Genomic DNA, 19225 nt, shown 5'->3' with positions numbered 1-19225 from the left:
CCACCCTCTTCTCAAATATCTGAAGTAGAATAATGAGTAGGTGAGGGTCACATCTGTCGACTCTTTTCCGTTCGTGCCATCTGAACGCAGACCTCAGTCGCACTGGTCTCAGGCCACCATGGCTGGCATTTCCTCCCAGCCCATCTCATGAAGGCTGGAGGTGCTGGGATCTCCAAAGGAAGCGTAGATGGTCTTCATTCTGCCATCTCCAGGGGTCACGTTTCTGTTTAATGGGATCCATGAGCTGAGGGTGAAATGGAAAGACTGGGGTGGTGGAGGGGATCTGAGGAACCAACAGGGAAAGAGAGAGAGGAGGGGGTCAGGGATGGCAGGGCAGGAACCTGTGTGTCGTCATTAGGGTCCATGTGAACTGTCTTCCTCGTCTTCCCAGGAGAACATTAGTAAAATATCCGTTTCTTGTTGGTACATTACCGACCAACAATCTGTGTGTTGAAGGAATTCACTCGTGCAATCACTCAACAAATATTTATTATTGAGAGCCTGTGAGGCACCAGGCAGTGTTCTAGGTGCTGAAGATACAGTAGTAAACAAAACACACCCAACATAGAACAATGTGGAAGAATCTGCAAGCAATTCTGTGGAGAAGAGTCAATCCCCAACAGTTAATACTGGTGATTCCATTGATATAGCAGTTTTCAAATGATAAAATTTTAGAAATGGTGGTTGCCATGGGTTAGGGATGGGGGAAGGTCATGGTGGGAGACAGGTAGGTATAGTGATAAGAAAGCACCCCACGGAATCCTTGTCTTGATGTGCCATTTGGTATCTCGATCATGGTGGTGGAATAAGGAATCTACACGCATGATAAAATTGCGTAGAACTAAGCACGCACACCAACGAATACAAACAAAACCGGGGGGATCTGAAAAAGATCTGTGGACAGAATCAATGTCATATCCTGGTTGTGATAACTATACTATAATGTTACCATTGGAAAAAATGGGTAAAGTCCACGAGGGATCTCTTTTGTATTATTTCTTACACGCGTACATGAATCTTCAATTATTTAAATAAAAATGTCCAAAAAACACCCTCAAAACAAAACCCAACCCCCAGACCTGATGGACCCTGCATTTCAGTGGGAGCTAAGTATGGCTTCATGGTGTTTTTGCAGGGTAAAAGTCCAGACCATCCTTCAGAGCTCTGCCCGCTCTGGGGTATTCCATGCAATGTCACCAGAGATTCATTCCTTCCTGTCTCAATACATGTCACTGAATCTCTACTGGTGACTGAGTGAAATCCAGATTTAGGAGAGGAGGCAGGTGCAGAATAAGGGTGGAATCCCAGCTTCTCTGACCCTATGACATGGGTCCTTGGGGATTATCTTGCCTGCCTTTGGGTCTCTATACCACAAACCCACTGGGCTATAAAGGTGAGACTCAAATGTCCATGGGGTTCCCAGTACTCACGTGGGACGCTTCTTGGCGTGTTCCAAGCTTCCATCATCCCTACTACCAACCTCCTTCCATCTCTGCCCAAACACCTGGTCTATCCTGGTAGCACATTAAGCTTGGGGAGCCTTCTCTCCCCTACAAACACTGGCAGGGCTCCCTGCCCTGGTTCTCAGCATTAGGCAAGAACTCCTCATGCCAGCCCTGGCCTGGGCCTTGGTCCTGGATTCTAGCCCCTTGGCCATGGCTAGTTGGGTCACCATCCAGCTCCTTAACCCTCTCCTGCAAAGGGGACTGCCACACCAATCTGCTGTCTCAATCTGTTGTACTGGGGCATCTGGCTGGCTATGAACTGCACTCTATTTTATTGCCTCAGAAGAACTTCAGAGAAAAGAAGCCACGTAAAAATTAAATAAGGTTGGAACAGACTTTAACACTTTCATTATTTTATATTATGCCATGCCTTGCATGGAATGACCACAAGGATATATGCCTTCCTGGCCACAGATTTTTACTAACAACGCATGGTTGAGAAATCTAGATCTCCCAGATGCACAGTCTAGTCTACTGGAAAGAGGGAGATGAGGGGCAGGAGGAAGGAGCAATGACAAATAGTTACCTGCCTCTTCTCTGGTACATCAGTGGTTGCTCATTCTAAGAAGGATGATTATGTGCCTTAATACAATTTCTGGGCATGGTTTTATAAGAAAGGAAAAGGGCTTTCTTGGAAATGCTTAAGCTAATCAATACATATTTGATCCACTTTCAAACAATGGTTTTGGGGCCAAAATACGACGAAAGAAAAGACACTATTTCCATACCTTTGTCTCAAAGCCACCGCAGAAAGCATAAGGTCAAAAGGAAATGAAGGATCCCCCTTCGCCCAGAGAGGAAGTGAGCCCATAGGCCCAACCCACTCAGGTCCATGGGGCCACATGGCAGTCTGGAACCCTGTCCGGCTGTTCCTGGGAAGGGGCCTGCTCCCTTGCGTCCCCGTCTGCGTCCGGGATGAATAACCCGTGGAGATCCAGGAGCACCTCTGCATCAATGGACGCACGAGCCAGTTCTGTGAAACTTTTGGCATCCAGAACAAGCAGAAAAGGAAGCATTTGGGGATCGGTAGAGACGATGGCTGATAAGACAATTCCTTTGGGGAAACAAAAAGAGACGTTTTGTAGAAGTGCAGACTTGAACTTCCTCCAGCTGGAGGGATAAATTTCTCAGCTGTATCTCCCCGTCCTCTTTGAAGGTAAGGACATAATCAAAACAAAAGGAAGGCAAATTTGATGTTCTGTGTGAGCAGGAGGCAACTAGGAATGAGGAACCAGAATACCTGGCTCCAGCCCTGCTGGGGGCCAGGTCCTTGACCTCTCCGGCCCTTACTCTGCTCATCTGCAGAGTAAGGATGATTCTCGCTACCCTTGCAGGGCTGCTGGGATGATCTCTTGCATGGTGAATCGTGAAAGCGTTTTGTAAAATATTGTGTGCACTGAAGAATGGCTATCGGACTACTGTTTAGAAAGCCTGATCATAGAGGATTAGTTTCGAGGCTGCATTGAAGCTAATACATGGCACCTAGCTAGACTCAGACTAGCTGCACTCGATGGCATTTGAATGAGCCCAACGGACTTCACGCCCAAAGCAGCACACTAGTAGCCTCCGCCTTCCCCTCTGTAAAAAACATAAATGGAAATATTCTAAGTATTCACTCTCGAGGGAGGTAGGATTAAATGAAAGAATGCACATAAACTTACAACAAGTGTTTGTGAGTCCTCCCAAAGCCTTCTGGGCTTCAGGGTGGTTGAGCATGGTCCAAGTTAGATTGGCATGGATTAAAATCCTAACCTGGTAGGTACGGGGTGTGTGGCTGTAGGTAAATCACATCATTTTCTCAGCCTCTCCTTTGGTGGAATGAACACAATGCCACTCCCTGCTCACCAGAGAATGTAGGGGGAGCACTGGCCCAGCCAGTGGGAGGCCAGCCTCAGCAGGATGTGCTACGAACAATCCCCCACCTCAGAGATGACAGCAACCTGGGGCCCCCTGCCTGGTGCGCCATGCCATGCATGATTAGCAGGAAGACACAGCCCAGGCAGAAAACCACTCCCCACCTCAGGGAAGCAGCTGGCAGGCCCAGTGGGGCAGCTCGCCCTCCCCTGCAGGTGTGGACAGCCCCACCCGTGGTCCTAGTTGATCCCGCCTTGGCATCCCCGGAAGTGTGTGCAGAGGATTCTGGGGCAAAGACCGAATCAAGGAGGGAAAAGACCACTTGGTCATGTGGAAATCTACAAAAGAGAGGTGGGCCACAAATGTGCATTTACCGGTGCTCCGTACAAAAGGTAAACGCTTAGAGATGGTTAAGAATTGTGTCCCAGCCACTGCAATGAATTCTCAAGTGGAAAGGAAGTGGGCTTTGTGTAGTAAAAAATTTAATGTCCCACAAAGGGAGGTCTGACCTTTCCTCCTGGGAGGTGACCTCTAAGCCCCTGTAATGTCCTGCCTCCTAAGAATATCTTTATTTACCTGGGGCCAGTCTGATGATCTATCCTAGCAAAGCAATTTGGACGTCATCTTGACCTCCAGAGGGGCTGAAGGCTAAGGATCAACCACACAGCCAACCAACCATGTGCACACGACCAGGCACCTAAAAGGCTCTGACCCCAAGGCTTGGGTGAGTTGCCTCGGTCAGTGATATTCCATAGATACTGTTGGAGCTGGGGTGGGCCATGACCTCCTGGGACAACCAGACACTCCATGAATGGAAATCTCCTGGATTCTGTCCCATGAGCCTCTTTTCTTTCAGTCTGCGTCCTTTCACTGTGACAACCCACAACCCTAACAGTTTTCGGTGTGTTCTGTGACTCCTTCTATCGAAACCCAGGGACTGGGGGACCCCTGAACTTGCAGTTGGTGTCAGCAGTGAGGGTGTTTAGAGGGACTCCCTAACTCACAGCTTTGGACTCAGAAGGACCCGGGCTTCAAAGCCTGGCTCCAGTGGCAGTGTGATGTGGGGGATGCGGAGGGAGTGTCACTGCCTCCAAATGACGTCTCTGACTGAGGGGTGATCACAAGCAGAATGCAGCAAGCGGGCTCCCCTTCCTGGAGTCTTACCGTCATCCTCGTCCTTGGCACCCGGCATGGGGACAAACAGGGGTTCTGCTGGCCAGCAGTGCTCCTGTCCCCATTTTAAGGATGACTTTGTGAGAATGTCGTATTTCAGGATCTGTATACCCAAAGAGGAGAGACATGTGAGCAAATTATTAGAGAGCACAGTCTTCCCCTGAAAACACACAGCAACAATTCCCACAGAGAGGATTAAGCCCCTCAAGTGGAGGCTACAAATGACATCTACCTGGGGTCCGTATAACAGCAGACACGAAAGCAGCTAGCTTCCTCCTCCACCTGTAAGCAGAGATCCTCCTGCCAAACCATAGCTAACACTATGCACTGAATTCTTCTAAAAATAAAAATCCTAAATTTATCTGGTGTTTGACGCTACATTGCGACTTTTGTGTGTGTTAAATAAACTAGTGAACTCAATGCAAACATTTAAAGGATAATACTATCCTTTTGTTGTTTTCAAAGTGCAAGTCCCTAATCAACAATAGCCAAAGTATGGAAAGAGTCCAAATGTCCACATGTCCACTGATGGATGAATGGATAAAGAAGATGTGATATAGATATAGATATAGATATAGATAGATACACACACACACACACACACACACACACACACACACACACACACAATGGAGTATTACTCGGCAATCAAAAAGAATGAAATCTTGCCATTTGCAACTATGTGGATGGAACTAGAGGGTATTATGCTAAGTGAAATTAGTCAGAGAAAGACAAATATCATATGACGTCACTCATATGGGGACTTTAAGACACAGAACAGATGAACACAAGGGAAGGGAAGCAAAAATAATATAAAAACAGGGAGAGACAAAACATAAGAGACTCTTAAATATGGAGAACAGAGGGTTCCTGGAGGGATTGTGACAGGGGGCATGGGCTAAATGGGTAAGGGGCATTAGGGAATCTATTCCTGAAATCATTGTTGCACTATATGCTAATCTGGATGTAAATTTTTAAAAAATAGTAAAAACTTTTACTTAAAAAATAAATAAAATAAAATAAAATAAAATAAAATAAAATAAAATAAAATAAAATAAAATAAAATATGAAAAAAAAACCCAACACTGAAGTTTGAGGGGCGCCTGGGTGGCTTGGTCAGTTAAGCCTCCAACTGCAGCTCAGGTCATGATCCCGCAGTTTGTGAGTTTGAGCCCCGTGTTGGGCTCTGTGCTGACAGCTCAGAGCCTGGAGCCTGCTTCAGATTGTGTGTCTCCCTCTCTGTCTCCCCCTGCTCATTCCCTGTCTATCTCTGTCTCTCAAAAACTGAATAAACGTTAAAAAAAAAAAAAAAAGTGCAAGTCCCTGGACTTCTCTTAATCCGTAACAGACCTGTTTCCCCTCAGGGTGTGGGACAAGCGGGGAGTGGCTAGGGGTGTGTGTGTGTGAACCTTAATTGTTTGCTCTGTACATTTTTGCACTGTTTGCATTTTTTAAAAAAGGTATTCCATTTTATTATTAAAAAATGAAGACGTTAAAGACAAGTGACGCGTGTATAACACTGAGTATAGTCCCTGGGATACAGTAATTGTTCAACAAATCGTAGTTTAAAAAACAAAATAAATGCTCCGAGTTTCAGCCCTCTGCTCGAGAGGGTGAGTTCCTTGAAGGCAGAGGCTGGGATCCCCCTGTTCACTTCCTTATCCTCAGTGCCTGCATGGTGTAGCACATGGTTGGTGCTCAATAAACATGCTAAATAAAGAAATCAATGGATGAACCATAGCCGTGACCTCCTTCCTGAGCTTCAGCCCCTCAGGTAAGGCTCCCTCCCTTGGCTGGCCTATCATTGCTTTCCCTGTATCTTGTCCCACTGACCTCACTCTCTGATCTACCCTCTGTCCCCAAAAAGACCTCCCTTTTCTGATCAAGGTCACCCAGTCTGAGATCCTAGAGTTCAGCTTTGCAGGTGGACACGATCATTGTCGGGAGCACCAGCCCAAATCACACGGGGATTGGTACCTTGGTTGGGATGGGACTCCAGTGAACTTCGGCCGCAAAGACATAGCGGTAGGGCTTCCCGTTGTGAGCATAATTGATCCGAGGCAGCTCTAAGCCTGGAGAGAAGGACACGGCTGATGAAGTCCCCATCACCGCGGGCTGGGAACATCTACCCTTCATGCCAGGCTGGGCATCCTTTCCACAAAAATGGCTCCCTATCCAGGATCCCTGAACTTGCTTCAGGCCCTGGATTAGATCAAGGTTGGTAACAGAGCAGGGGGAGGGAACCTCTGATAATTACTCTGGCTCTATTAGAAGGTTCCGGAGCAAGGTAAGACAGACCTAGTTTTTTAAGTGTATAAGCATCTTTAATTATCCAAGATAGAAATCAGAGAGAATTGCATGATTAAAATCAGAGGCCACTGCAATTTTTTTTTTTAAAGCTCTTCAAAAAAAAAAAAAAAAAAAAAACTCATGTGCATGCACATGTGTGGGGGTGTAGACCAAAAAGAAAAACCCCTGAAACCGTGGAAAGGAGTCTCAATGGGGAATAAACAAATCTGGTGAATTCGCGTAATAACATACATAAAACTAATGTTTACAAAGAATTTTAATAATACGGGAAAGTGTCCATATCATAAGATAAAGTGTAAAAGGCTGGTTATAGAATTATCTCCACTATGTTACAAAAGAAGAGAAAAGGTTCAGAAGCACTGCTGGGGTTAGAACTTCCTTGTAGTTTATGTTTTATAGTGTATACCTATGGGTTTCACGTTTCGTGAATTTTTTGTTGTACCTATTACTTTTGTAATCAAAAAGACCTGAAAATTTTGTCGATGTACATGCATACATACATGTCTGATGTGTCAGGTTGAATCTCTAAGTTTAATGTTTATTTATGAGAGGAAGAGAGAGACACACAGAGTGTAAGCAGGGGAGTGGCAGAGAGAAGGAGACACAGAATCCAAAGCAGGCTCCATGCTCTGAGCTGTCAGCATAGAGCCCGATGCAGGGCTCGAACCCACGAACCATGAGATCATGACCTGAGCTGAAGTCACTTAACCGACTGAGCCACCAGGAGCCCTTGAATCTCTAAGTGCTGGGATGAAAGTCCCCTCTGTATGAAATATCCCAGGCAGCTGGAGCCAACTGCTGGTGAAAATATAATGTCTGGGAAAAGAGGAAGCAGGCGGGGAGCATCAGTTATCAGGCTCTCGTGCCCCTGCATGGCTGGGAGAGGTGGGAAGATGTCCAGTCCCACAGGCAAGTAGTCGGGAGAGTTCCAAGAGATGTCCTGGTGAATGTGAAGAGGGACCACCCACATACAGAAATCAGAAAAAGATGCCCACAGTTGGCCCCAGACTTCCCGTGGTGCTCCTGGGCCTCAAACCTGGTCTAGGATCGCACCCCGCCCCCCCAATCTCCACCCTGTAAATGACTTGGTTACGTAAAATATGATTCATCCCTGCGAATTTCGTGAGGCTATTGAAGCCACGCTCTTGAAGAATCTTCAGAATGTAGGGAAGTTCTCAGGCTATATCCATTAAACGGAAGAAGCCATTTCTAAATATCCTGGATGGTATGGTATGCATTTTGTAAAACTATAGATCCAGAGGGTAAGGGCTTTGGAGTCTGAGAGACCTGGGTTCAGATCCTGACTCTGCTGCCTATCTGTGGCAGGTTACTGAATTATCCTCACCTTTGCCACCCTCAGCTCTAAAACAAGAATAACACGTGCCAACACCTGCCTCCCAGGATTGTTCTGGTAACTTCTACTTTGTGCTGGACTCTCACTAGGGGCCAGGTTCTCGGTGAAGCGCTTCACGGACGCGAACTCATGTAACGTCAAGGACAACAGGATGAGACTCTCGGGGTGAGATGAGGCGATGTGTGGGGAGCCCTAGAAGAGGGCTGGCATATGCCAAGGAACCCACACCCGACAGAAAGACAATGGGGATTTCCAAAGGGTTGCCATGGACGGAGGGATTACGAGGGAGCTGTCTATTGCCATGCTTCTCAGCATTGCCCAAGTTTGCCACAATAAGCGAGAATTCTCTTCTCAGATGCAAAAAGACCCAGAACGTTTTAAGCCTCCGTCTGCCCATGCCATGTGGCGGGTGAGCAGAGATGGGGGTTAATGCCTTAAGAATTGGGACCAAGATCTATACATTCACTTCTAAAGATGACTCCCAGCGGTGGGGGCCCCACACAGAGCCTGTTCAAGCATCCACAAGATGCCGTTTACAGCAGGGGTTCTTATGGGCAAAGCTGGGGTCATCCTAACAAAGTCCCCAGGACGGTGTCCCTCCAGATGCCTGAACGTGGTAGGGGGCAGCTGAGGTGGAGAGCAAGGCAGAACTGCGCCCTGCCACCCTCTAGCACCCTCGTTCCTTGCCCGTGTTGAGCACAGACCTCCCCCTCTAAGTCACGCTTTTGTCACGTGCTGGTGATCCACTGAGCACAGGAACACGGTCCCTGCCTCATAGGCTCCTAGGGCAGCGGTTCTCAGTCAGGGTGATGGTGCCCCCAGGGACGTTGGCGATGTCTGGACGTGTTTTTGGTCGCGCCAATTCAGGGTGCAGGTGCTACAGGCATCTGGTGGGTCAAGGCCAGGGACGCTGCTCTACATCCTAGCGCCCAGGATGGCCCCCGTCACAGAGAATGACCCATTGTCAGGGGTGCCCAGGTTGAGAAGACCTGCCCTTACGGGTACGACTTTTATGGGAGCGGTTTACACGCTGTGCCGAGCCCAGCCTCTCTGAGCCATTTTCTCCTCCATAAAATGGGGCTGATGGCCCCTGTCCCGCAGGGTATTTTCAAGGGGTACAAGCAGAAATGCAAAAACAAGCTGTCCATCTTCAGTAAGTCAGCCTTTGACAAATTGGAGCATTTACAGAGGCCAGCTGTGAAATCATCCAATGAGCACCCCCACCCCCAGGGCCCTCCTGGGAGGCGTTTGAAGCTACACGAAAGAGAACTGTCCCCAGATGCTTCCTACCGGGGCACCCCAAGAGCCTTTCCGTTTGCCCCGTGACCACGCACAGCTCTTCGGCATCAGAAGGAGGTACTGAGAGGCCTCGGGGGATTCCTGAGGTCCTGCTCCTTCCCTAAGCATCTGGAAGGGAGGCATTTTACCTTCATAAAGCAGCTCCGGCAGGCAGTAGACTCGGTCATCTTTTTCCTTCAGGGCTCTTGCCGTTGTGGATGCCAGTCTGACTACATTTGATCCCACTGCTGCATTCTGAAAGAATCAGTTTTCAAGAAAAAAATCGACCACTTGTTCCCCAGAGCCAACAAGTGCTATACCATGTATGTTTAACAAAGTGGTTTAGGGGAGCCTGCTTGGGATTTTCTCTCATCCTCTCTCCTTCTCTCTCTCAAAGTAAATAAATAAACTCATAGCATTAAAAAAAAAAAGTGCTGGGGCGCCTGGGTGGCGCAGTCGGTTAAGCGTCCGACTTCAGCCAGGTCATGATCTCGCGGTCCGTGAGTTCGAGCCCCGCGTCAGGCTCTGGGCTGACGGCTCAGAGCCTGGAGCCTGTTTCCGATTCTGTGTCTCCCTCTCTCTCTGCCCCTCCCCCGTTCATGTTCTGTCTCGCTCTGTCCCAAAAATAAATAAACGTTGAAAAAAAAAAAAAAGTGCTTTAGAGGATGTCATCTTTCAAAAAAAATGTTTTAATGTTTTTAATTATTTTTGAGAGCGTGAGAGAGCACGCAAGCTGGGGAGGGGCAGAGAGAGGGGGAGACACAGAATCCGAAGCAGGCTCCAGGCTCCGAGCTGTCAACACAGAGCCCGACGCGGGGCTCAAACTTGTGAACCACGAGATCATGACCTGGGCTGAAGTTGCTCAACCAACTGAGCTAGCCAGGTGCCCCTAGAGGATGTCATCTTCTTCTGGCCTCATGTAAACCACAGGAAGCAGCTATTATATTATTGGCATTCTTTTTTTTTTTTTAACGTATATTTTGAGAGAGAGAGAGAGGGCGGGGGGGAAGGAGGGAGAGCGAACACACATGCACAATGGGGAAGAGCAGAGAGAGAGGGAGAGAAAGAATCCCAAGCAGGATCCACCATGTCAGCACAGAGCCCAGCATGGGGCTCGATCTCATGGACCCATGGGATCGTGACCTGAGCTCACATCAAGAGTTTGACGCTTAACCGACTGAGCCACCCAGGCGCCCCTGTTTTATCAGTATTATTCCCATTCTCTGAGAGGGTGTAGCTGGGAGGTGGTGGGATGAGGGTCCCTAAACTCCTGGCTCTTTTCTACTACTCTGGGCTACATTATCTTTCACAGGTAAAACTAACGTGCTAGTAGGTCCTCACTTTTTAAATACTAGGTGATTCACCTGTACAAGGCTGCATCAGTCATTAAAAGGATGTTTATAAAGAGTTCATAATAACATGGGAAATGCTCATGAGAGAGTACTGAGAACTTCAGCAGAGTAAATTGTATACGCAGCCTGAGCTCAATGAGGTCAAAAAAAAAAAAAAAATGACACTGATAAGAGCCTGGGGGAAATACACCAAATACTAACAAGACAGCAGGCAGTGGAATTATGGGGACTTCCTTTTTCCACACTTCCCTGTATTTTCAGAACTTTCTCCTATGAAAACCACTCCTGAAATGAAAACAAATAGGCAATCATCATTACTTGGGAGTCAAAGATCGACCAAGGACATTCCTTGGTCTCAATTTACAATCAGACTTTGTTTAGGGTCTTACCCGTCGTGTTTGTAATCCAGGAGAGGGATTGAAAACAATCGATTCTTTATTGAGCTTCTACTACTCCCCATTTCCCTACGTAGGAGCTATGGGCACTTGAGCAAGTTACTTAGTACCTGGGAAGCCGCTGCCTCATCTTTATAGTGAGGTACAGCAGATGTGTATATGCATAAAGAGTGTATATAAAGAGTGTATATGTGTCTCTAAGTTATTGTGCAGGTTGAATAAAATAATCCCTGAAAACGGTTTACAGGAGGGTCTGGTTAACAGTGCTAAACAAATGCTAGTTGCAAGCTGATAACACCATCATTGTTTTATTATTACCGTTGTTGTTATTGTATTACTCACTATACCACTGGGGGCGAGCGCAGGTCAGACGACGGAGGAGAAGCAAGACGCAGTCCCTGCCTTCACGGAGTCTACAGGGTGAGAGTTATTGTTATGGCTGACTTCTCCTCATTTAAACTTTTCTCCACTTCCCAAATTTTCCAAAATGGGATTTTATAATTAAATGAAACCTGTTTGAGTGATAGCAGCTTTTTGCCGGGAAGGGGATGCTAAGGTGCTGCACCCTATAGCAGCCTGGCTGCAGGGGCCCTTTGAGATTTGCTTAGTTCAACCCCTCAACTTACAGAAGAGGAAGCAGGCCCGGAGAAGGAAGGTGATTTGTCCAAGGCCACAGAGGGAAGAAGAGTTTGGGCCCTTCACACTGCAAGTCTTTCGCTCCAAAGCAAGAGCACTGCAGGCAGTAGGGCAAAGCAGGTACAAAGGCCCTGAGGCCAGTCCCTTCCCATCCTGCAGGTCTCTGCTCAAAACATCCCCTCCCTTGACCACTCAATCCGCAATGTCGCCAAGGCACAGCTCCCAGGAAGGAACTGCTGGATGAACGGAGTGGATGCAAAACTCAGTAAGCTTTTCCTTCCACTGTCAAGGTGCAAAACAGGCGCTTCACAGGGTGGCTGCAGGAATTCAAGGAGATGAAATGCGTGAAAAAGTCCCGCCCGGCACCCGGCACCCGGCACCTCGGTGCTGTCTTGTAAACTGAAGTTCTGGAATGCCTCCTCCTGCATCGAGCCACAAATCGGCAGAGGCTCTGCCTGGTGCCTTGTCGTCACCCAACAGCAACAGGCCTGTTGTGCATGCCCTGGGCTTGTGTCTCGGGGAGTCGGTCTGCAGAGACTTATAATTCTGGCCTGAAACTGGTCAGACTGGTTGAGGGATAAACTGAATTTTTCCACATAGCAGTCACCAACGTGACTCAGCTGCTTTTTGTGGCCAGCGTGCTCAGCTTTGGGAAGAAACAGCTTTCCAGCCAAAATTCAACAAAATCCTACAGGTTTGTTTTGAAATCCCCCAACTCGAGGCAACTCTGTGCGAAGCAGCCATCTCGGTAATTCCCCGAAACAGTGGCCTTGGGGGTCGGACGCCCTGTGTGTGAAATCTGGCTCTCTGGCTTTCTGTGTGAACTTGAGCAGCCTCCCCGCCCCCCCAGCCCACCCTCAGCCCCCAGGCCTCCCTGAGGCTGTTCCGTAGTTTGTAAAATATGGGGGCGATTCGTAACTTTTTGAATGGGTGGTGAGCACAAGTGAGGTTGCTTTGACCTGCAGCTGAAGACTAGTTACAATTAAACAATGGTGATGAAAACACCTGGGCCAGGGCCAGGCACATTGTAGTTAGTAACTTGGAACCACAGAGACACGCATTCAAATCCCAGCTCAAAATCCCACGGATATTTCTGCAATGTTGGGCAAGTTACTTTCTCTCTCATCCGTAGTCATGGGGATAGCAAGCAACTCAGAGGGGTGTCCTACTGATTAGATGAGAGGCTTGCAAAGCATTTAACAGTTCCACAAATTTTCAGGACCAAGAAGTAGAGCGGAGACCCCACGTACCCTATGTCTAAATGCGTTGAGCAAACTGTTACATGAGATACCATTTTCTCCCCCTCCTCGATACACAGACCTTCATAACGCAGAAGTGCGCTGTCCGATAGGGCAACCGCTAACCACATGTGGCTATTTACATTTTACTTAAACTTAAGAACAATTACACATCCTGTTCCTCAGCTGCACAAGGCACATTTCAATGGCACACGTGTCTCGTGGCTACTGCCTCAGATAGACAGAGAATGTGTCATGGCCGCAGTGGACTCTTGCATAGTGCTGGTCTGGAAGGATGTGTGAATTTGGAATTCTAGGACTCCTTGAGTTCTGAGCCAGAATAGGGTGGCAGACAAGGGCCAGCCTCTGGGCCCGGGTTCTTTGTCCCTGTCCCCCTTTCTTCCCACTGCACAAAAGCCCCAGCCAGCATGACCAAAGCCAAGAGCCGAATTCTGGCCACCTTGTGGGTCTGAGGCCTGTACACCAGGGGCACGGCCTGCCTTTAGGAAGACAGAGGCAGGTGCTGGAAGCAGTGTTGGGGCTTTTGGGGGAGGGAATTCATGGATCCCAGGTAGCTGGTTTGTGGCTGGGGAAGGGGAAGGCATCTGACTGGGTGGGCATGGCCCCTTGGCCCGAAGAACCCCCCGCTCTGTGAAGGAGGGACACTGCCAGACAAAGTCTGGATTAGGGCCCCCCAAATGCCCAGGCCAGAGCAGGGGGGCCCCTCTTGCCGGGGCCTAAAAGCAAAAACGACATCTAACACAGGTCCCGGCAGATAATGAGCTCTCAATAAATGGCAGCTTTTGAGGTGGGGGAGCGGGGCGGTCTTTGTTTTCACATTTAGGATCAAGACAAAAACCCAAACTACTGAGCCAGGAGTGGAAGCCACCCCTCGTAGGTCCACAACGCCTCCTCCCACGGTGGCGGCTGACGCAAGGATAGCTGTCGGAAGGGAAGGCTAGTGCTCACGAACCCCCCTGGAGGCAGCCCCCTGGAGCCCCGCTGGACGCGCAGGGCGGCCACAGAGCTGTCTGTACGCGCCCACGCCCCTCCCAGCCCGGCCCCGCCTGGGACAACCCCTGCACCGCCCTACAAAAACAGGCCACCGTGCCAAGGGGCCCCACCTTCCTCTGACCCCAGCTGGCCCAAACGCAAGAGAATCTGGGGCAGCCGGGACATCCCAGACTTTTAAGTATACTTCACTCTTGCCCATTCTCTGTGCAGAGCACTTGCCACTGGGAAATGTTCCCAATGTTAAAGACAGACCCGCGTCCTTTCAGAGACCCACTCATTTCTCATCCGCACGTCATGCGTTCATCGAGTTAAAGTGGTTAAAAGCTTAATGAGGACCCTCCAAGGGCCAGGCCCTGTGACGTGCGTGGGACAATCAGCTGACAGGAGGACGGGCTCTGGCTCTCAGAGCTTCACGGGTCCGGTGACTGAACAAGCTCCCTTGCCGGGGACAAGGGTTCAGCAGGAGCTGTAAGTGCCATTGGCACGTACGAGGTCCTCTGAGGGGAGCAATGACCCTGACACCTGTAGGGCTAACAGGAATTTGCCAGACTGAGGTTGGTTCTCCCTGGTTGCAAATTGAAAGCCTCTGTGGGCTGAGACCATGCCCTCGCCCCCCCTTCCCCCCCCCCGCCCTTCCAGGTCCCCCACCTCCACCCAGAGCTTCTGCCTTCACTGGTCTACACCGGGGTCCGCCCAGGTGTGGTCTCAGAACCCCCCAGGTGAGTCCAACCTGCAGCCAAGTCAGGAGCAGAGGCCTGATCCGAGTAGGACAGGGTTTCAGGCAGGGGGACAGCCATGAGCAATGGCCCCAGACTGAAGGGTGCCGGAGGCAGGTGGTATCTCCTTCGGTCCGTCCTAATAAGCCTTTGGGTAGAATGGAATTGGAGCTGCCAGACCGGGACATGTCTGCCACGGGCATGTGCTCGACTTTCCGATTTCAATACGCAGGCAGGGCAACTTGAAAGTGAAGCAAGGAGCCTTTTTAAGGGACAATAAATAGCAATTAAAATGCGTGGCCAGAGCTACCCTGCCCAGGGCTCACTCTTCTTGGCTGGTTTCAAAGCAGTAGATGGTTCACACGGTGGCTTTTCAAACTCTACGTGCTGAACTTCTTAGCTTGGTTCCAAGGAGGCAAATCATTTTTCAAGCACGATAAAAGGCTATAAAATCCTCGGTGTGTGGGCAGTGGGAGGGAGCGTTTCCTGTCCAGGTTTCATCCCCAGGCTGAGGTCGGCGTGAGGCAGGGCCGGGCCTCGGGATGTGCACCTGTGTGCTCTGTGACACCACCTCCCACCACTGCTTCCCGGAACCAGGACACCAAGACTGGCCCTGCTTGGCCCTGCGGGGCTGCCCACAGTGGAGACGGCAGAGGCCAGGAGCCCATGTGACGACTTCATGGAATGTGGCCACTCACTCAACAGCCCTGAGCCCCGTGAGGAGAAAGTTCACTCCTTTTTCTCTTCCCGATCTTTCCGACTGGGTCAAGGAGAGTCTGAGTCAGGTGCCATTAGCTCTTTAACACCTAGTACTCTTAGCACTTTCTTCTCCACAAAGAGGTGAAGTCTTGGCAAGCCGCGGTTATCCGACCAGAGAGTAAGACCTCTGCTTTATTGCCACTGCTTCCCCCGGCTTGTCTTCCGATTGCAGTGAGCGATGCTCTCTTTCCAGTGACTAGCGACGGGTTACCTCTCAAGAGGGAGATGGTGAAAACAAAACACGATTTTTTAAGGGTTAAATTGAGGTGGTAAAAATGAAAATCAGGACAGAGATAAACCAATGACGGCAGATGGGGAAATGCCGACAAGACAGGAAAGAACCCCGACTCTGGGACCAGAGAAACCTGGGTGCACACGCAGGCCCCACTGACTGACTGGAGCCCGGCAGTGAGGTGGGAGGAGGCTCCCCGGGCCTTCTGTCGGAGTGTCTTCCATTTCCCAGGCCTGCAGAGGGGGACCCGTCCGGGCTCTTTCCAGGTGTTAGGCCTGCTGGGGAGAGCAGGAGAGTTTCACCTTTACCAGCTATGAGTTTGCACGGAGAGACAGGTGCCAATCATGGCTCTGCCACTTGGGGCATGTTCCTGAACCTCTCTGGGCCTCGGTTTCTCCATCTGTAAAATGAGGCTAACATGAGGACCTCTTCCATAGGTTGTTTTGCTCATTAAGTGAGGCAAGGAAAATAAAACGCCTAGCAAAGTACCCAGCACATACAGTGCATTTAGTAATAGGAGCCACCAAAATCGAGGTGAATTGGATTTGCTTTCATTTAAATTAATTAAGTCATGAAGTCAGTGAGTTCTGGAGCCAGAAGTCTCTGTAGCCTCTGGGAGCATCACCCTAATTGAAGATAATGTCTGGCCTCGTGGTCATTTTTAATGCAAGACGCGGACGATTCAATAGCAGGGCATTAGGTGAGTGAATAGTGACGAATCCTGGCCTGGGACCGTCACACGAATATTTAAAATGATGTTGCAGAAGAATATTTAATGTCATGGGGAGATGTTTAGATACACGTAGAAGTGAAAACAGTCGCACACACAACAGTATGCACATAATCCTCCGTGAAAAGGAAGGAAGGGCTGATAAACGCTGCAACAGAGACGGACCTCGGAAACACCGTGCGGAGGGAGGGCAGCCAGCCGCAGGGGGCCACCTGGCGCATGGGTCCACGTACATGACGTGTCTCCAACAGGCAGATCCTCAGAGAGAGGAAGGGGATTAGTGGTTACCTAGAGCTGGGGGAGGGGCGTGGGTTAAGGGGTGCAAGGTTCCCTTCCAGGGTCATGAAAATGTTTTAAAATCCATCGTCGTGATGGTCACACAACTCTGTAAAGATACTAAAGGCAACTGAATTGTACACTTTAAATGAGTGAAACGGGTGGATGCTATGTGAAATTCTATCTCCATAAGTCTATTGAGAATTCTGCGATCTCCTCTAAAATTAAGCAATATATAAAATATACGTATATATTTCTAAATTTTAGAGAAGTCATACTACACAGAATTTTTAACTGCTTTATCGAGAGACATATTCATGTGCACGTGTGTTAGATCTACATATACACAGATACATCGACAGATGTACCAATATGTCTGTCTAGTGAGAGAGAGACTTTGGAGGAATACAAATATATCTACAGTAGGTCTGTGGGTTTGTTTCCTTTTTATCTAATCTATATTTTAAGTTTTTTTTTTAACTTATTTTGAGGGCAGAGAGGGAAGGGGGGAGGGAGGGAGACAGCGAGCGCGCACAGGCACAAGTTGGGGAGGGGCAGAGAGAGAGGGAGAGAGAGAGAGAAACCCAACCAGGCTCCGGACACTTAACCAACTGAGCCACCCAGGTACCCCTCCCTAATCTTTATTTTCTAAGGCTTCTGCTATAAATACGTATCATTCTTGGAGAAACAATGAAAAGATATCTTTAAGAACAGCTCACTTTGGATTTCAATGTCAATCAAGCCGACGCCAAAGTAACTGCCCACTTGGGCTCACGACGCCCCAGGAATGAAATGGGCGCCCGTCCCGCCCATTACCTTGTCCACGTCGAGGGGCACGGCGAACCTCCGGAGGGTGGGAATGGAGGTAAGCCTGGAGTTCTCCTCCAAGTCCTGGTTCAGGTTGGCCAAGTAGAAGAGCTGATAAAGGCTGCCGTCCTCGTAGGCGATGACGTCAAACACAAGGCAGCCGTCCTCTTCGTAGGCGTTGACGTGATGAAACACCACCATGGGGTCCGTGTAAAACTTGGTCGGCACGGGCTTCCCAGTCCTTTGGTCGACGATGTGAATGTAAGTCTGAAAGAAGACGCGCATCCAGGGTCAGCCTTCCCTCTGCTGGCCTGGCGCTGTGGCATCGGGTACGGGACGGGATGCGGCCCTGCCCTCCACTAGCTCGTGACCCTGAAATGTCCCCTGTCCCAGAGCTCTGGCCACGCAGAAGCTGAGGACATGGGAGCTGCCTGCCGTTACACGTCTGTGATCACCTCTTTCAGATGGATCGGAGGGAAGCTTTGCCGCTGGAGCCTCTGCACCACCAGGAGGACTGCCTGGAGGAGTCCCGGGGGTGCGCTGCCCCCTCCCCACCCCCTTCACTTGACTGGGACTCCAGGTGGGTGGCAACGACCCAGCTCCCTGGCAACAAATGGCCAAGCTGGGGAGAACTGGCCAGTCCTCTAGCCCTCCCCGGGTTCCAGCCACAGCTGGATCCCCTAAAACCACACCAGCCCTTCGGGGGCCCCTCTCCCGACCTCCTGGTTTGCCAGCTTGTCACAGCAACCTCCTTTATCCCGGGGGCTGCAGCGGGAGAGACCGTTCTGGTGAAGGAGCCCCCACGGGTATCTGCACACACCTCCGGCTGTCATGAGGTGGTATCACTCTGGGTGGTAATTAGCCATATCTGCAGCCCCACTTGCCTAATCCAAAGTATGTGTGGGGGTTCTTCCTTCTGGCAGCTTTGGCCCAGCCACCCTCCTTCCGAAAGGCAGGGCGGGACTGCTCCAGGCTGTTCCCTGGTCACCTCCTCCCAGCGTATCCACCTCTTTCTCTCCTTCCCCAGAATCTAGCTTTGAACATTAAGTGGGAGTGCAGAAGAAGAAGGCTTTGACAGCCTACGGGCAGGGGGTTGGAACGGGCAGGTGACTACAGAGGTAATTATTTTAGCTCTTTTCTTCTCCATGACCCCAATTCCTGGGGTCAGGCACAGGAGCTTTTAAGAAAGCTCTCTTCTGAAAACATTTTTTTTAACGTTTATTTGTTTTTGAGAGACGGAACATGAGCAGGGGAGGGACAGAGAGAGAGGGAGACACAGAACCCAGAGCAGGCTCTAGGCTCTGAGCCGTCAGCATAGAGCCTGATGTGGGGCTCGAAGCCACGAACCACGAGATCAAGTCATGACTTGAGCCGAAGTCGGATGCTTAACTGACTGAGCCCCCCAAGCACCTCAGAAAGCTCTCTTCTAAATGCATTCTAAAACAACCCTTCCCGGGGCTTTCTGCCCTGCCTCTGGGGGCTCGGTCTTCCCACTGTGGGATTCTCTGAGGGCCACGGGATTTCCAGGGGCTGAAGAGAAAACCCGACTACCGCTAGCTTCCCTGCTGGCCCCCTTGGCCCACTGTTCATTCCAAA

The 19225-nt window shown here is 49.7% G+C and overlaps 1 protein-coding gene across 3 annotated transcripts in view; it reads right to left on the bottom strand.

Moving 5' to 3' along the window:
- Nucleotides 1-471: 471 nt before the first annotated feature.
- BCO1 (beta-carotene oxygenase 1) overlaps nt 472-19225 on the bottom strand; it is a 49622-nt gene continuing 30868 nt past the window's right edge. For all 3 annotated transcript variants that reach the window (XM_045439835.1, XM_045439836.1, XM_045439837.1), the window contains 5 exons: nt 17639-17896; nt 9624-9729; nt 6510-6604; nt 4524-4635; nt 472-2559 (listed from right to left, as the gene is read on the bottom strand). In XM_045439835.1, the coding sequence (XP_045295791.1) occupies nt 2330-2559; nt 4524-4635; nt 6510-6604; nt 9624-9729; nt 17639-17896 (801 nt within the window). In that variant the 3' untranslated portion in view covers nt 472-2329. The remainder of the gene's footprint in view (nt 2560-4523; nt 4636-6509; nt 6605-9623; nt 9730-17638; nt 17897-19225) is intronic.

Source organism: Leopardus geoffroyi, chromosome E2, assembly GCF_018350155.1.
Source record: "Leopardus geoffroyi isolate Oge1 chromosome E2, O.geoffroyi_Oge1_pat1.0, whole genome shotgun sequence".
Taxonomy (NCBI): domain Eukaryota; kingdom Metazoa; phylum Chordata; class Mammalia; order Carnivora; family Felidae; genus Leopardus; species Leopardus geoffroyi.
Note: the sequence above shows the minus strand (reverse complement) of the source record. Positions and strands in the feature narration are given on the sequence as shown.